General features: G+C 37.6%; 1 protein-coding gene across 3 annotated transcripts in view; it reads right to left on the bottom strand.

Annotated features, from left to right (window-relative positions):
* Window positions 1–675: 675 nt before the first annotated feature.
* HBS1L (HBS1 like translational GTPase) overlaps window positions 676–18909 on the bottom strand; it is a 62673-nt gene continuing 44439 nt past the window's right edge. For 2 of the 3 annotated variants that reach the window (XM_063329545.1, XM_063329544.1), the window contains 11 exons: window positions 18473–18638; window positions 16105–16222; window positions 13282–13428; window positions 12535–12609; window positions 11648–11765; window positions 11392–11460; window positions 8045–8149; window positions 5900–5990; window positions 4204–4312; window positions 3494–3594; window positions 2435–2585 (listed from right to left, as the gene is read on the bottom strand). In XM_063329545.1, coding sequence (XP_063185615.1) covers window positions 2435–2585; window positions 3494–3594; window positions 4204–4312; window positions 5900–5990; window positions 8045–8149; window positions 11392–11460; window positions 11648–11765; window positions 12535–12609; window positions 13282–13428; window positions 16105–16222; window positions 18473–18638 — 1250 coding nt within the window. Of the gene's footprint in view, window positions 1335–2434; window positions 2586–3493; window positions 3595–4203; window positions 4313–5899; window positions 5991–8044; window positions 8150–11391; window positions 11461–11647; window positions 11766–12534; window positions 12610–13281; window positions 13429–16104; window positions 16223–18472; window positions 18639–18909 lie in introns of those variants that run through there. The other variant, XM_063329543.1, reaches the window with a different exon arrangement.

Below are 18909 nucleotides of genomic sequence, written 5' to 3'. Positions count from 1 at the left end.
ACTTCCAGGGATGGGGCTTCCACCACCTCTCTGGGCAACCTGTTCCAGTGCCTCACCACCCTCATGGTGAAGAACGTCCTCCTAACGTCCAATCTGAATCGACCCATCTCTAGTTTTAATCCATTCGCTCTAGTCCTACCATCACCCGACATCCTAAAAAGTCCCTCACCAGCTTTCCTGTAGGCCCCCTTAAGATACTGGTAGGCCACTATAATGTGTCCTCGGAGCCTTCTTTTCTCCAGGCTGAACAACCCCAACTCTCTCAGTCTGTCCTCATAGGAGAGGTTGTAGCAAATCGTATCTGTCCTGAGTTTGTGCTGGAGGTGGCAGAAGGACCCTCTTTTCAGCTGGGAGGTTTCGCCTGCCCAATTACTGAAAAGTGGGAAGGACAGTCTCGAGGAAGCACAATAGCGTTTTAGCATACATCCCGAGATTAAACTGCCAGCTTTTGTTCAAAAGAGCACTAAATCTGGATGAAAGAGATGTGTACGCGCAGCAGCTGCACTGAGTAACATGTGAGAAAAACTGAAATTATTTCCACAGAAAGATAAGTCGCATGCCAGTTTCTCACTTTAAGTCATAAGTTTACTCTGAAACTTCTGAGTTATAGAAAGTAAAGAATGATTTAACACAATTTAGAAGTGATTAAATAACAAAAGACCAAGGAGACAAAAGTTATGCTCAGACAAAGTTATTTTATTATTCTTACAGTTTAAAAAATAAAATTAGCCAATGTTGGCACAGCTTCCACTACACAGCAAAAGAAAACTTCTTTTTTTAAATAAATTTTGGGACAGGGAAAACAATCCTGGGATAATACTACATGCCATTCTCTTGAAACCAAAGTTCTTTTTTCCCTGAATATGCATTCAACTCAAACCTCAAAATATATTAGACCAATAAAGTTACTTTACTGAATTAATGTGCAGCAAAGAAGCAAATCAAAGAAAATATGTAAACAATTTATGTCTGGAAGTAAGGAGTTTGTTTCATGATGATTCATCATCTTTTTCTCTAATTCGACTTCCTAAGATTTTTCCATCAAGCTTTCTAAGGGGTAAATCCCACATGGAGAAACACACGAGATTCTTGAGATCGAGAAGTGCAACATTAGCAGTTCCTTGTCAGTTGGCATCTTGTTCTGCAGCGGGAGAGACTGATGAAGGGCTCCCCAGACATCTCACACGATTTAAATTTTGTCATCATCACCTTCTCCCCTATTAATTGCACTTGTTCCTTCAACTGAAGTAACTGGATTCTTAAACAGAAGTTTGGATATCCGATTGCATTTTGGTTGGACGGTGGAAATTCTAGCACCACTGTCATTCCTTAATCTAAAAATATAAGCAAATGGAAGAAAACCCTATGGTGAAAAATGAAGTACTAAATATAAAATGATCACAGCTTTTTTCAACATGATATAGTTAGCTGTGGAAAAAAAATTCCTTTTGCTCTGAAATTCTCTGGAACGAGATCACAAGTAGTAAAATCGTAATTTCCAAATAACAATCAAAGAGTTATTTAATCCCCAGTTCTACAAACATTGGGCATCATAGATCTGAATAGGTCCCCATTCACTTTAAGTTAAATTTAATGAAAAGTGGGTACAAGACTAAAGCTCTCATTCTGGATCCTATTTAAGACGAGACAGATTGTTAAGAGCATTAAAGCTCCATAAGGCCCAGAGCCTCTGACAGTCCAGGTGCATCATTCCTACACGCGCAGGGAGAAGCCAGAAATTCTCACGCTCTAGTTCCAAGTTTTGATATTAAATGACTCACCTTTAAAGTTGCGGTACCAGAACTTAGTTAATGTGACTAAATTGCTCTCCCTCAGGCCTAGAATTAGAACTTAAATTCTAATTAAAAAATCTTGCTATGATTTTGGAAGCGACAGCTAGAGGAACATTCATATTTTTTGCTTCTAATAGAAGGCAAAACATTTATATTTAAGCCCCAAAGCCTTTGCTTCCTCTCATTTACACAGGATCAGAAAACATCTATAGTCATCGGTGAAAATCAAATGTACAATTGTCTTTAATGCTAACAGAAAAAGATCTGGGACCCAAACCAGCCACAGTAAGAATGGCCAACACCTCTTATTTACAAACTACTTCCAGTATATTTATACAGGCAATTAGGTTTCAGAAACACTGATGTATGTTAAAATAGTGAAGGGTTATTTTTTAACTCAAGAGAGGGGGGGAAATGCACAAAATTCAAAAATTCTAAACACAGTAATTTTTGATCCTAATAAATTGAACAGAATTATGGCAAGTTTTCCTCACATCTTTCTGAAGCACTGTCTCTTTTTCAGCAAAATAAATTCACTTTTTAGGCCAAAGGGTGCAAAACAGGCAAAACCCATAAAAATGAAATGCTACATGAAAGTTAACACCATTCCTTTACGGTATAGAAAGTCTGTCACAAAATTGTCATACCTCTGTGACAACTCCTGCAGCAATAGTAGAACCACTGTAGCGTAACATAAACCTCCCAAGCTCTTTAAAATCTTTATACAACTCTAGAGCAACAGGTCTTTGAGTTTGTAGTTCTATTAGAGCATTCTGTCCTTTAGTCAAGAACCTGCAGGTAAATAAGCAGAAAACTCCATTGTAAACATATGCATGCATAAATGAAAAAGGGAACAGTGAATAAATGGAAAAAATAAATTTAAAAGCCAAAAAGAAAATGATCAGGCTTGATTTAAAGCATAACCCAAGCCACCAGACTGAAAACTCATTTGCCCGGAGCATACCATTTAAAAAGGCATCTGAGTTGTCTTTAACAACATTTAGCAAATTGTTCTGAAGTTTAGTATCTCATTAATATCTGCTTTTTCATGTCTAATAGAAGTCAAGTCTTGTTTCAAACCCAATGACTAAAGAGCCAATCCATTGCTCTGTAGAAGTCATGATTTTTCTTCCCATTACCTTTCAGCAACAGTTTCAGCCATGCAATTTCTGGAAAAGGATTATTCTGGTAGTGTTGTATGTATCAAATAGCATTTCTACCCAAACACAGCTTTGAATAACTAGAGAGATGTTCCCACAGTTAACTTGCATGGGAAGACTCCCTAAATCTCTTTTTCTCTGACCCACTGTCTAGTTGAGTTTGTTTTAGACAGTAACCCACCTCCAGAATTATACCAAGGATCCCATGCTACTACAGGAAGAAAAGAGAGAATGTAAAAAAAAAAATAATAATAAATTTAAAAAGCCTTTAAGAGCAGGGCCAGTGATCTAGCATTCATTCCCAATTCTGCAAGTGACCTCCGGCAAGTCATTTTACTTCTCAGGTGCTCAGCATTTAATCAAGTGGGCGGGGGGGGGTTCATTTTGTAAAGCACTCTGAAATCTAAACATGAAACCAACAATGAAAACATACTCTTATAAACACATTATTGCTTCATAACAGAACCTGCCTGACATACCGCGTATTAATCAAAAGTCAGCCCATTTCTTGAGTAATTATTAACTATTCAAAACACTTACTTAGGTTTTTTCTTTGTCACTTCACCAGTGCTTTTGTGCAGGACACTCAACAGTCTTCTAATAGTAGCAGGTTCACTTACGGTTTGATAGTGTAAAAGCACCTAAAAATATTTTTTTCAGTTATTAAACATTCTACAACAATCAGAAATACCAAGTGTTAATACCTGAAAACATCAAATTCTTTTCAGACTGAATTTTTTTAAACAAATGCTTATAAAACTTCTCTCACAGAAGTCTCTGCCTCACACGCAGGAACTGTTCCTAGTTCCTAAACTTTGTGACCTCTACAGATATGACACAAAGGTCATGTATTAATTAATCACAAATACATTTTCTATTCTTAAGTGGTTTTTTTTCACCACTTCAATGCAGTTCTGTAGCATGAACCAGTATTTTATTTATTTTAAAAGGTATCTTACAACTAAGCACATCAATATACTCTTACAAGGTGTGAGCTTTCTAAAGGACAGCCCAGCCTGACTGTGGTGGAACTCATGTTCTCTGAAATGGCTCGGCTGTGTATCAAAAGCCAGTAAGAACATGCATATAGCCCCTTACATCCTCTTCAAATTACAGAGGAATCTGTCTCCTCTGGAAGGACAGAACCACTTCTGGACACTAAATGCCTTCTCATATTGGGGGGGGCAAACATGGAGAGGAAAAGCCCTGAGCAACCTGTAATGAACACAGGAACTTTCACAGAGACTTACAGGAAATCCTTTGGTGATTGGAACCTCAATGTTAAAGATGAGAACCCGAGCTCTGAAACGAGTGCAAACTTTAATCGGTTCCTTGGGATCACAAAATACACAGCCAACACTACAAGACAGGAGAACAAAAGAAACTGATACGTATCTTGACATACAAGTATTAATCATTGCACTGGAAAAAGATAAATATTTAAGACAAGCAAAGCAAAGACAGCACCATTTTAATATCACCTCGGGGAGGAGGGGTGGGGAGGGTGGAAATCAGGAACACCATATTAAAACCTGTAATGAAATTAATTCCTAGACAATGTCTATGGTATTTTGTTGGTATGCATGAAGAGGTCTGTCTAGTTCAGTGAACAATTACGTCCATTGCTAATCAGTTTCTAAAAATGTCACTGTTTCCTGTGCGTAGGTACTTTGAAGAATTAGACTTTCATTCAGAGATTAATTGTTCCAGATCAATAGCATAAAATACCGCAGGGTGCCCAAAACTGCAGTGCTGCTGCCTGCAACTCAACTATTTTGTGGATATAGCATCATGATCAGGACTTTCAAAACTTAAGCTCTCAGCAGTGCTCATTTCCAAAAAAACTCTACATGGAGTCACAAGAAAGCTGCTGCTCGTTACGAGTCAATAAGGTAGACTAGACACAGTTTTTTCACAGTGGTTGTTTTTAGCCATCTAAAATAAAAGGAAGATTAAGCCCACCCAGAAAAACATGACCAAAGAGAACAGCATGATTGATTACATCTGGTGTAAACGTTTAAATTTCATCAGTATGAAGAGGATTTGCAACTTGGTACCTTTTCTTGACATATCTCCAAAAGATGAATGACACCAAGGTAACGAATTGACTCAAGCCTTCATTCAACAAGTAGAAGACAACCTTTTTCCCCCCCCATTTACCACAGAGAATCACACCCCATTATGAAATGGCAAAACAGAAAAGCCTGTACTTTTCCCTTAAAAGCAAAACTGTCAATGCAAGGAGTTTTCAAACAGGAGCTTGAAAGTCTGCTGTCTGAAGTCCATAGTACGTAAAAAAGCTGAACAAATTATGGATCCAATTTTCTAGCCTGAACATCAACTGACACTTACCTAAAAGCCTGAGGCTAACGCTTAGCATGAAACCTATACTGAAATAGACACAGAGATTTGCTGTGTCTCATTGAATGTATCAAACCCCCTCCAGAAAAGGGTCAGCAAAACATTTACCAAAACAAATGTTACAAGCAGCTAAATGTGTTGAATAAACAGTTTCCATCAATTCCACTTGTCCAGATTTACTTACTGGTACGAAATGGCAGTTGTTTGGATGTGTTTTGTTAGAATGATTTATGACTCGGTAAGCTCTTCAAAAATCTTTTGTTTTCTTTAGCAATTAGGATTTACTTAATTCAGCAATTAAGATGTCCAAGGGCAAGTCTTAAGGAAAAAGGAGTTGAAGGTACCAGTGTCAGCACTAGGGCAAAGTATGAAAACTAACAGTGTTCTTCTGAGGTTGCCGTTGTACGTGTAGCAGATGTTTCCAACGTTTGTACATGTAAGCCAGGTGATAGGCATCACTTCGGTTTTAAATATCCTGGTAGCCACATCATTCTTCAAGTAAACCGCTGATTGTTAAGTGTAATAGTTATAAAGCTTTTCATTAAAAACAAACCGTTACTTAGACTGAAACCCAGTTTTGCTCACTTGATTTTGATGATATCCATGCCGGTCAAAGTGAGACTAACGTGATCTCCTGCTGCAGCCCAATCAACTGGTTCATCGTGCAGTGTGATTCCTGGAAATGAGTAAGAACAGAACCTCACAGTGAAGTACCTAGGTTCTGAGCTACAAACAAACAGCTCTGTTTGGGCCATTTGTGCTTCATCAACCATTACTCATCAATTTTCAGTATGAATGGGTTGAGAGTAAAAGCTTTTTAACTGAGAAGTCTGAGGAAGCTTCCCCCCCCACTCCTCGGTGAGGACTCACCATTCTCTCACCCCACCCTGCACAATAACATGGCTTTATTTAAGCCAGAGGAGGGGACCTGGCACTTGTCACACAGCGCAGATGACGCAGTCCTGAAAATGCCGTAGTACTAATATCTCCGTATCTGCCCCACCCATCCTTTGAGGCACATGCACACCCTAGACCGCATCTTTCATGTACTTTAATGGTACTATGTCAACTTTCATTTACCTTAAGTGGGTTTGCTGACTCTTTCATGAAAAAGCGTAACTGATGCCTTTCGTTCACGACACTGCGTCTCTTAGAGAGCATCTTTAACAGTAATTTTATTCCGATTTTGATGTATTTCAATCGTTTTAAAAGACAACCTGGCTGGTGGGTGAGGATAAAACTAATTGCTCCTGACTTAATATTCTGAGGTTTCTGGTAGACACCAAGCAGGAAAGAAAAAACCCCACTTTTTTTATGAATACTGCATACATTTTTAGGATCTAGTTCTATTTCACTACAGATTGTATTTATTGATTTGCAAATCTGTTCCCAAACCACTTGTCAAAAACATGCCAAAAAGCATCATTCAACTACAAGCATGTTAAGTACTGTTTATTAAGCAGTGCTGATAATTTCACATATAAGTGTCATTCTCACAGAATAAGTGAAACTCAGCCTCTTGAAACGAAAAAACTGGAATCCTAATGTGCACGCCACCTTTAGTGAATATTGTATGATAAATTATCTCTTCTTTACATTAAATATAAATAATACACGCTTAATGAACTAATACCCTCAACCTTCACCTGCATTTCAGCCATATGAGAGGCAGTACAAAAGAAAAATCATAGAATCGTACCACTGGGGATACTCAGACAAAAATCCATCTTTTTACCATGCTATTTCCTCCACTCGCAAAACAGAGGAGTTACTACAGTGGTCTCATACCAATATTCATCGACCTTACTGTAACAACCCTGGGCATGCAAACAATGTGCATACAACCATATAAACAGGCACACTGAAGAGCTTCCCAAATTAGCACTGAACGAGCTGGTTCTGGAAGCGAACAGGACAGTTGAACCAGCACATTGCTGAATTCAGACTAAATAGCTATACAAGGAAACCTCTATTAATTTGTTTTCAGGGCTTATTTTTTTATTCATTGGTCAATGTAGGAAAAATAATCATTTTGTCTTTCTGTTTGCATATGAAACAAAAGCAGCTCTGCAGTGCAAAGGCAGCAAGCTTTATCAGGAAACACCTAAACATTTAATGTCTTGACTTAGCTATTCCTCTTTTCAGAAATCAAACCTATTGAAATTTAAATCCAATTTTCTTCTCTTTTGTTGTTGCTCAGGACAACTATATCCTGAATGTTTGTATATTATGAAAGGATCAGTAACAAATCCCATGAACATCAAGCAGCAGGGGCTTGATTCTCAAGCTTTTTCACATCTAATCCATAAGATTAATTTCTAAAGGTTGTTCAACATCCTCGCACTTCCTAACAGCAGTAACACTCCACAACAAAGCTGAATATTAATGATTCCTGTACTGCATGTTTTCATAGACATTGCTGGAACTCAGATGTTTTTATAACTTTTTCATAAAGCAATGGCAAAAGCCATGAGGCTATCACATTTGGAATATCTGATATAGGTAAAAAAAAAAAAAAAAAAGAGGTTGGAAAAAAAAAACACCATGCAAGATTTCACATACTCTTCATAGACATATTTATACAGACACAGTCACATCTAAAGAAATTCGTTTTATGCTTTCACATTTTATGTTTGACAGTTAGTATCAGTTTGACAGTCTGTTACCATTTCAGTAACTGCTTCTAGCCCAGTATTGACCTGAAAGTAAACACGCTTCTGAAGACTGTACCTTTTGCAGTGCAAGTTTCATTGGGAGGCATCGCCAGAAGTCGATCTCCAACTTGAATATAGCCTGCTTCTATTTTACCAGTCACGCAAAATCCTGATCCTTGGTCTGTAATAAACACAGCAAAAATTAGAAAAAACTTCATAATAAGATCAACCTCTCACACAAGTTAGCCCTTTAGCAATGCATAGATAAGTTTTTAATATAATGAAGACTTTTTTTTCCCCCCTGGTAGCATTCAGTACTTGCAAGTCAGCCAGCTGTGCATCATAATGAAAATGAAACATTAAATTCAAAACCTCTAGATCTTATGTTTTTCAGAACTAAGGGAGAAATATCAGTCTTTAAACAAATGTAGGTACATGAAGAAATATTTTTTAGTTTTTCAATATTATATTAAGCCCCTTAATTTCTAGCAATTTTATTTAATTCAGCACTTTCTCACTACAGTTACAGATAAAAAAACATACCACAGACCTCTCATAAGAATTCTCATGCATACAGGTGCAAATTCCTATGCCTTTTAACTGAGTCAGAATCCTACATGCTCCGTCTGCATACTACTTTTACTCCTGGAAAGTCAAAGATTGATTCAGTCCTATTTAATATGAGGAGCTATTATAATTCTGGATGAGTTCAGTGTTTCTGAATAAATGATCTGCAAAGTTTTTCTTCTTCAGTGTCCTAATACTCTGTTCATTATTTGAACGATATGTCAGTTAGTTTCAATAGATGTGCTACGCATGCACATTTATGCACATACACCTTAAGAAATGCCTCATCTCCTTAGTATGTGCTTGCAGGCGTGTTTAAAAAGAATCCTCTGAAATGATTCCACAATGCCATTTTTAGTAACCATACAAACAATAAATATACCTTTTGCCTAGAATTCAGTGATAAGCAAGCATCTTAGTATTTTGTGCGTAACATTAGATTAAAAGCTGAATTCAAAAGAGCAAGTTGACCCCAAATCTTGAGGTCACATACTACCAACTTGCTCTTTTGCGTTCATCACCATTATTGATGAATGTTTCCATCTCTCTAGCTGGAAAAGCATTACTAGTATGCCTGCAAGCTAATTTTCCTCTATCATTCCAGCAAATGAGATGAATGCAGTCAATTAACAGATGACATCAGATGTCAAAAGAACAGAAAACTGAAGCAGCAGATACTTGCTAGAAAAAGAATCCCCAAGTCATGGTACAAACACCACCTCAACGGGGCACACAAAAGAACCTGAAGCTGGCTCAACAAGCACTTGTAGGCAACCATAAATGTGAACTGGTTCAAGGTTCCCAACCACCCCCAAAGCACAATCAAGAACCATTTCTCTTTTTCACATCATCACCAGCTCTGGTTTGGTAAACCAGCGTGGTGGTTGAAGCTTCGCCCTCTCCCATGCCGATTGCTTCCTGTGAAGTGTCAAGCTTCTTCAGCTCCCCATGAAATGAATGTGAGTACAAAATGGATAGTGGGGGACAGAATGAGGGCATAAAAAATGGCCTGATTTCTGTGTATCACGGTACTCAGGTTCTGCCAGGACATGTTCTTTGTCCTCAGGACTTGGCTGCTGGACGAGGCTTTTCTAAAGTCAGGTCATGTCATACCCTAGACAGAATTAGAATTATAATATGATAAGTGGGGACTGATGCAGTGGTGAAGGAATTTACAGGGACCTCTTTGATCAGGAGATAGTTTGCCTGGAGAGAACATCAGGAGGGCCATGGAGGACAACAGCTAAAATCAGGCTGAGGTAGATGAATCATACGTGTGGGTAACCTTAATAAAGAAAGGGGTTTTCCAAACTACGTAGGAGTACACTCATCACTCTCACTTTTTACACACTTCTATGGACTGCTCCTCCTGAGCATGCACAGGCACTGGAATAGAGCCGAGAACAACTGTTGCTTCACGTACTTGTACCTGCAGCTACTTCCTCTGGTGGCATCCAAGTTAATTAAGTTTTGAGATCACAAGGTAAGAAAAAAATAGCCTAAAAAACACCTAAAAGGCCACATTTAGTGAAAAGCCCTGTATATGTAAATTGAGTCCTTTCCAAAGTCATTATCTTTTTGCATGCTTTGGCAAAAAATCAGACTTTTCCACAGAACAGGTTTAGTCAAAATTGTTAATTTTGTGAAACCTAGCTCAATGCAAAAATGATTATTGTGACAAAAAAAGCTGTGATAATATTTTGAAAGATCTCAATCAATAATCCCAACACACTTTCCCACAGCTCACAAAAGTAAAAAAAAAAAGAAAAAAAAAAAAACAGCGACAGCCTAGATAACAAAACTAGTGGTAAATTCTCATGCAAAGTTTCAGTATTGAACATAATGGCTTCAGAGCCTTAAGTCAGCTAAACCAGGGCATGTACAGCATCTCATGTTTTCTCAAAGACCCACATGAAAATTGCACAAAACTGATTTTTCAAATTACAATCAGTATTTTGATCTGGTTTGTTTGTACTTCCCCTATAAAGACCCTACATATAAAGTAAAATTTCTTTTAAAATATGAATTTCAATAATAATATTTGATTACAAATATTTACAACATTTCAAATCATGCTGTCATTTAGTTTGCAACATTTCTCAAGGGACTTATGGAACGTTTGAAAGGAGATGAGTGTTACAAACCTTATTTCTTCTAAATTACTTGTAAACTGCAAGTACATTTAACTGAAAAAAAAACCTAAAAAATCATGTTTACCATGAAAACCGTAAGGGCTCAAGGCAGTCTATTTTCTCCATACAATGGGAATAAGAACTGGTTATAGTTACTTGCTGTCCATATCTCTATTAGTGCTAGGGAAGAGCTAGCTGCCTTTCATTAAATCCTTGGCTGGTTACAACAGTCTCACCATCACCGCCCTTTTCTTCTACCTCCCCCCCTTCAAATTTTTATATCAAAGTGAAGGATTTTATCATTATTTACAACTACAACAAAGAACGTTAAAGGAACAAGGCACACTTTTTAAAAATCTGGGAGTGGAAGGTAAAAGAGCTGAAAAGTCACACTCGTAAAAAAGTCTGAGAAACATTCACTGAAGCAACAAGAACCAGTTTGGGAAAGAGAAACTCCCAAATTCTGTCCCACGGAACCATCAACTCATTACATCACTAATTAGCTGGTCATGCAGATTTTTGTCCTCAGTTTCTCTTCCAGTGTGTTTCTCCTCAGCGGTACTATCTAAAAGTTGACAAAAAACAGTGCTTGAAAACTTACTATTCCTGATAGGCTACTGATAGACATAAAGCTCCTACTTTAAGTGTTATTTTTACATCATTTTTCAACACTTGTGTTAAATATCCATGAAATGATGGTGAAAATATTATAAAAACAACCAACCTTTAAAAACATCAGCAACACACAACCTAAATGGTTTATCCACTGATCTCTGTGGTGGCTTGAAGGAATCTGCAAATAAATTGGTAAGACCTTTTAGAATTTCTGTATTCAATAACTATCTCAACAACTTCTCACTTAGGGATAAATCAATTATATTGCATTCCAAAGACTTTGTCCACATTTCCCCCAAAATATAAGTTTTGACATACACAGGACTAAGATACATCAGTTTTTAAACGAGGAAAACTGCACTCACCAATTTGTTCTAACAAACACTTTCCTTTATACCACTGCGTGAGGTCACTTGACTGACCCCTTGTGACCAAATTTTCACCACCAAGGCCACTTGTTGGAATATAAGCCACATCTGATTCCTAATTAAGAAAACAAACAGAAATTAAGCATACATTAATAACAGGATCTTCTAGAAGAAGCAAGAGGTGCATTTTTTCAATGTTACGCATCTAAGCTAAAAAAGAACAGTTGGCATATTCGTATTTCCCCCGGAGAAGGCAAGATTAGTCAATGGATCCATTTCCTTTCTGTTTACCTCTTGCCTGATAGAGTTGGAGATATTTAAACATTACCACAGCAACACTAACAACTAGAAACTGAGTTCAGTTAACAGACTCCAATTCCATCTCTGACAGGCAGAACTCCAGTTTGAATTGCTGGTTTATGCATAGGGACTTCAGGAAGGCCACAGTGAGTCCGAATGGATAGTAGTCAGAAGCAAGGAAAGGCGAGAAGAACAGTTGAGAATGGCAAATGGAGTGTGCTCTTATAAGTTCATAATCCACACTGACACGTGCTCTAGTATAAAACTCTCTATTGTCATTTATGTAATCCTGAACATTAAGACAGACGGTCCTTGGTCTGTTCTGCTTTGGAAACTACAAATGAGGTGCGTGGCCCAAAGATTCAACAGACCTAAACAAAGATGATGGCAGAAAGAGTATCAAAGAACTGACTAACCTTATCCAGGGTTCAATGTACCCCCTACCAGTAAGAAAAGGAACCTGCTATATACTGTGTGCACATAGTATTAACAGAAATGTGACACAAAACAACCTGACTGTAAGAAAAGCTCATCCTACCCAAATGCCAGAACAAAGCAACAAAGGTCTCCAAAACTGACATTACCTTAAAGCCAGCTTGTTTAAGAAACTGGCCGAGCTTACTCGTAATTTCCTGAAATCTTTCCTGTTGCCAATTGACCTAAAATAGAAAACAGATTATGATAATAAAATTGTAGATTTTTAACCATGACTCGAACGTGCAGCTGCGTGTCATCAACTCTGTAGTACCAGTAGGTGTTCTTCACACACAGCCCCTAAGGAATTTATGAGATTTCCAGGTGGATTCATAGTTAAATACATAAGAGTATACACATTACTGACAGCAAATAACACACCACTTAACTTCCAAGCCCCTTTAGTTTGATTTGTCCGTGAACAGCACCTTTTTTCTAAGTTTACATAAAATTCAGATTCAGCAAGAATATATACAACATGGTAATAATCTAAAATACAATTACTAATATTTAACACACCCTACAGGTTTAAATAAAGCTTTTGGGGTCTTGACCTGAATGACCACCAAGATACCCTTGCACATGCCACTGGGTTAACTGCTTATGTGAGATTTTTCACAAGTACAAGAGGGATCCCTACTAATTTTAGCACTAAAACTATCCTTCTGTGTGCTTTGAAAATACACTCATTAAAAAAATAATAAAGTATTGTAAAGTCCAAACACAAGAGACAGAGCTGAGAATCAAAGAAACAAACAATACTTCGTTATTAGTTTCACAACATTGATCCTTAAACTTAGGGTCCACAATCCCAGATGGAAGCCCTTCAATTAAATGAAAAAAAAGTAAGGATGTACCTGGTCCATTTTATTGACTGCAACAGCTAGCTGTGTCACTCCAAGAGAGCGCACTAATAATCCATGTTCTCGAGTTTGTCCACCCGTCTCAAACCCTGCTTCAAACTCTCCTCTGCTAGCATCCACAACCAGAATAGCCACATCAGCCTAGATTAAAAAAAAAATACAATGAAAAGTGGTTAAGAAGTGGAAATAATCTCAGTGAATATGTCAATCAGCAACACTTCACACAAAATGTACTTTACACAGGAGGAATCCTGATGTGCTTCAAATGTAATTGAAACTTCTCAGTCCTCTCTGTGTCATGCCCGCTTCGGGGTGATATTACAGCATCATGTCATCTCATGCCATAAACCACCATTTCCTGTAAAACACATGCCAACTCTTGGTTTTAGGAAACCCATCCTCTTCAAACTACCCACTATGGATGTGCCACACAGACCTCAGCTAAACAAAAGAGGCCTGTGCTCCAGAAGCCTAAGAACCGGTACAAGCACAATGTCCAGTTCTCCCTGCCTCAGTCTGGACACCTTCATAGTGAGAAGCTGCAAAACTTACAGATCAATCGCCTCACTCTACAACTGGGACAACCGGGTGACTGCATGTTGGATCTTGTTGCTTCACAGTCCACCCAACATACTGGAGCATGCCAAAATCACAAGGTGAAAAAGACGAAGTAGCCTATTTTATCATCTAGGCAAATTCTCTGCCAGAGCATTAAGAGCAAACAGGTATTACACAGTCTACAGCACTGCATAAAAGTCAGCATCTAAGTACAGGGAAAAAAAAACAGATTTTGCTGTTAGCCTTAAATGCTGCTAATGTTTCTTCCACTTTTCATGCTTTGGTAAGTAACAGCCAGTTAGACTGTCATCATTTACCAAGCAATGGCAATGGACATGAAGAATAAAGGTGCTGCTGTCAAGAGGCAGGTGTAAGATGATTTTATAGGACTGATAAGATGGACATCATGGAAAGAGGAGAAAAAAAAAATAAATGTACTTTTCTCCCTTTCTGTGCATGCTTATGCTTTAGGATGCCAGGGGAAGGATCAGTGACAGCACGTTGTCCTGGCTCTGAATTCCCCTCGCCTTGTCCTAGGCGTGAAATCCCCACAGCTCATACAGAGACAATGCAAGTGTGAGAACGGGAAAAGGCTGAGGGATGAATTTCCCCACAGCTCTCAGCCTCAGAAGTGTATTGCGGTGAATTTCTCCCTCAAAAAAAAAGGACCTCCTGTATTTTCTAAATTATAAAACCCATACCTCGGGACTTACGTGAATTAACCATATGTATCAAAGGCTAGATCCTGGCCCTGATAAGGCTAATTTGCATTTTGCATAACAGCAGTTGGGGATTCACCTCCTAACAGAATTCTCCATGATAAAAAGGCATCAGAGCCCTTTCCATGTTTGCTTTCTTCCACCCATTGCATCAGCGCTGAGCCCACTCTAGGAGGCAACAGAAACTTGCAAAGTTTCGGTGATTCCTTAACAGGCTTCAGAACAGACTAGCCCCTCACCAACCTGAGAGCTGAGGGAACACAGAGATACCAAGTCTTATTTGGCCAGACCCATCTTCTGCTGAAACAATACAACTGCTGGTGGATCTGCAAGTCTTCTCAACACTTCTGCCTGTATTACTTTTCCCCCAAAAGACAAACCAATTTAAATTAAGGTTGTAAAGAAAATGGCACGGCTGAGTCAACATTTTCCACTGTTATGAAACAAAAGATCCATTTCTAATTTTAAAACTCCTGAACTACCTACAACATATGCTCCACAATATAGATGACTGTACAAGCTCTACACAATACTTTGCCAACTTCTGACTCTTCTTCAGCCTAACCACTGGGTCACACAGTCTGAATTCTTACCCAGACTCTGCTTCAGAGCTAAAGCAGAATTTGGGCAAACCAGTCTTCCTACAGTATAGCTCTCTATCTGTAAAATCATACTAACAATACGCATCCTTACTGATATCTTAAGATAAAACATTTCAGACCATAATGACAGACACAAAGCAAAAAACCTCTACGCAGTAGTTTAGCTTCGGAAAAAAATATATGTTTGATTACACCTCAACTTTGGAGAGTTAATTCTACTGTTTAAAAAGGGTGCCTTTAAGTGAAAAAATTTCACATGTTTTATTTTCATGCAACCACATGTTATTCTTCTTCTCCTCTGGTTTATTATTTCCATAAATTAAATAACTAATGTCTATGAGAATGGCAAGTGCCATACTGAATTCGATGGGAAGTGCCCAATACTTTTGACTTTACTCACTGTTCCTAAAGCAAGTGGCACGTAGTCTCTGCAAGCATCCTCTTGACAACACATACGCATTCTGCATAAACTTGGCTATCTATGTTATGTTTTCTCATCTCATATAAAATACACTGTTAAACAGAAGAATGGCATTTGTCTGACCTCTCCAGATCTTTTTTCTTTAAGCTTAAAACCACTTAAAATCTTTACCTCCAAGACCACTTTCACAGAACTTGTTGTTGAGTAGACATACGCCACATTTGAATAGCTTTCAAAGCTCGCCTCTGATTTTATCAAACTGCAACTCAGTATTCAAATTACTTCCCTAATAAAACTCTCCTCCAAAAAGTTAACGTCCAAAAAAAAAAATAAAAGCAACTGCCGTTAAACAAACACATTCTTTTTTAAGTTTAGAAGACTCATGAAAACCTCAAAGATATCTTCACACCATCAATGATTCCATTTCATCTTAGATTTTAAAAGCAGAAGAAAACCAATTTAAGAAAAAGTTATAAATAATAATGCTATTGAAAAAAGAGTTTTAGACCATCTCTACCTGTGCAGCTCCTGTGATCATATTTGGAATGAAGTCTTTGTGGCCTGGAGCATCCATCAGTGTAATTACTTTAGTCTTTGTCTCAAATTTGGTCATACCCACATCCATCGTCACTCCCCTTAAGCAAAGCATACATGCAGCACACCATTAGAACTGCTTTGAAAGCTTCATAGAGATATAAAGTAAGCTATTAAAAACACAATCATGAAATCATACACTTCATAGCTTTCATTTGATTTAGCCTGCACAAAAAAATAGAAAGAAACAGCCAGAATTCCCAGTTCTAACTCCATGCACCCATAGACTATGAACCAACAAGCACAGTGAGAACATGAAAATTGTGCTGCATATTTAAATCATTACTGGTTCTACTTTTAATACTTTGCTCTTCAGAAAAGGGCATCATAGAGTAACAGAAACATAGCCACGAATAAAAAAATGGAAGGTAGTGGACTACAGGAATACAGGTATACATTTGCAAAGATCCACATGCAGAACTACTGAGTATGAAGGAGGAACCACAGTGCTTTGACTCGGGTTCCACACCTCACTAAACCACACGTTCTGCACAGCGCATAGGATAGGATTCATCTGATCACATGCAAAAGCCTATGATGCACACGTCTGTATCTGGGTTAGTCATCTGCATCTCCCTTTATAGATGATGAAGACAGACAGGTACTTTCAAGGGACAAAACTTCTCACATTAGCACAGCTACCTCCAGTGACAAAAAAAAACCAACCCAACAATAAAATAACACACCCCCCGCCAAAACTCTTAACATTTACAGACGGCTCCAGAAAGTTTTTCTTTAAAAACACAAAACTCAAAGTAAAGAGAAAACAGAATCAATTAAAAATACCAATTCAGACAACTTTTCCCTTTATAATTACAATTTATCTTCTGAAGAGAAGTCTGGTACCTAAATGCACAACTGTTTGATACTAAAAAAAAATCCTAGACCACGGGATATCACTTTTAAGGCTCATGACAATTATTCCACAAACTTTACTTTCTGTTAACATTTTACTCTTCACAGGCAATAAATACTTGTCTCTATTTCTGGTTTTACATGTAAATTACAACCTAACAAAGGTAGCTTGTATAATTAAATAACATACTTAATATGGTGTTTAATCGTTCTATTACAGATCTGTGAAAGGAACTGATCTTCAAAGTTTGTCTGTTTTACACCCAGCAACATCTACGTGGATTAAGACCTTTCCCCCACCAGCTTTTCCTCTTTTACATCCTTAGACTATATATCCATGACAACACAACCACTACAGTATCATCAGCCCTAACTGACGTAAAGTTACTTTTAAAATTTGTGTTTGGTCACGTCAAGACTGTTCCCCCTCTTCCCTGAACCTGCACCCCCCAACACACATACCCCCACTCAGGTTTGTGTCTGCACTTTGCAAATGAAAGGACTCACAAAGGCAAAAGTTTAGCTATATACAGGGACACTGCAAAAGCGTATCCACCTTTAAAAACAACAAGAGCTATACACTCGATAGGGACTGCCTTACTGTATGTTCTTCAGCATCAGTTTACATTGTGAAGGTTATCTTTCCAACCAGAAGAGCTTATATGCTATGAAACCATGGGTGACAAGTGATTGTAGAAATATAAACAGAGAAGAAAGTGCTTTTTTTTTATTATTTTGTGAACACAGACTATCATGTCTTTAGTATTCCATTTAGTGTTCTTAGATTACTTTTTTTAAATTAGCTTCACTGCTTCCCTATTACACACTTTTTCAATATGATAAAATTTAATTTTAAATTTTGTATTTCAAGTTAATAAAGTAAAGGCAGTTTATAAAGAATACAAATATAATTTATTAATGTAATCAATTTATAGATTCTATATTCAATGTAATGTAAGTCACATGTGATGAACTGGCATTTCAGTGCTTAGTTTATAACTGTGACACCCTTTCAGAAAAATTGTAGAAAAACACCTTGTAGAAAAATTTAACCTAGACCTTTCCCATACAATAATAACCAAACTGAGAGAAATTTGGCAGCCATAAACCAGTTAAGGCAGCTTTAAATGAACTAATTTGGCTATTAGAAGCATTCCGCATTGTATGTAGTCCTACCCTGCACTCCACAGCATGGAAATATGTGAAGAAATACTCCACTTTTCTTTCACATTTCTTATAACCAAACAAGGATATTATTTATTTTTCTTTGGATAACATGTACTCATACAGCCAACGAAAAGTATTTGCTAGTAAGTACTGAGTATCTTTGAACATTTAGAATATTTCTAGGAAAGTGTTATTAGTAGATTGATATTTCCTAACAAATACTGCTCTTTCAGGACAAAAAGGTAATTCTCTTTAAAAGATATTTCTACCTTTCTCTTTCTTCACCAGTTTCATCCAAGACCCATGCGTAGGCAAACGAAGCTTTGCCAGCCTTCTTAGATTCCTGTTCATATTTGTGCATAGTTCTTTTGTTCACATTTCCCAAAAGGTAGAGTAGATGACCCATTAAAGTACTTTTACCTGCATCAACATGTCCTATGGAAAGAAATATATCAATTTTATTAATTTACGCTTTTTAAATATAGTACAAGAAGAAATATACTAAAACATATGAAAATCACATGCACTGATAATGCTTATGCAATCCACAGAATTTCACAGTCCTGGAAGACAGAGGTACAGAGAGACGGTTTATTGAAGCAGTCAGTTAGCATGACAGCCATATAGCACCTCCAAACTCATACTAAAAAGAACACACTGCAAGAACGAAACCAAACCAAAGTGCATTTTACTCTGCTGTCAAAAG

This window comes from Chroicocephalus ridibundus, chromosome 3 (genome assembly GCF_963924245.1).
Source record: "Chroicocephalus ridibundus chromosome 3, bChrRid1.1, whole genome shotgun sequence".
Lineage (NCBI taxonomy): Eukaryota > Metazoa > Chordata > Aves > Charadriiformes > Laridae > Chroicocephalus > Chroicocephalus ridibundus.
This window is presented reverse-complemented; position numbering and strand designations above follow the sequence as displayed.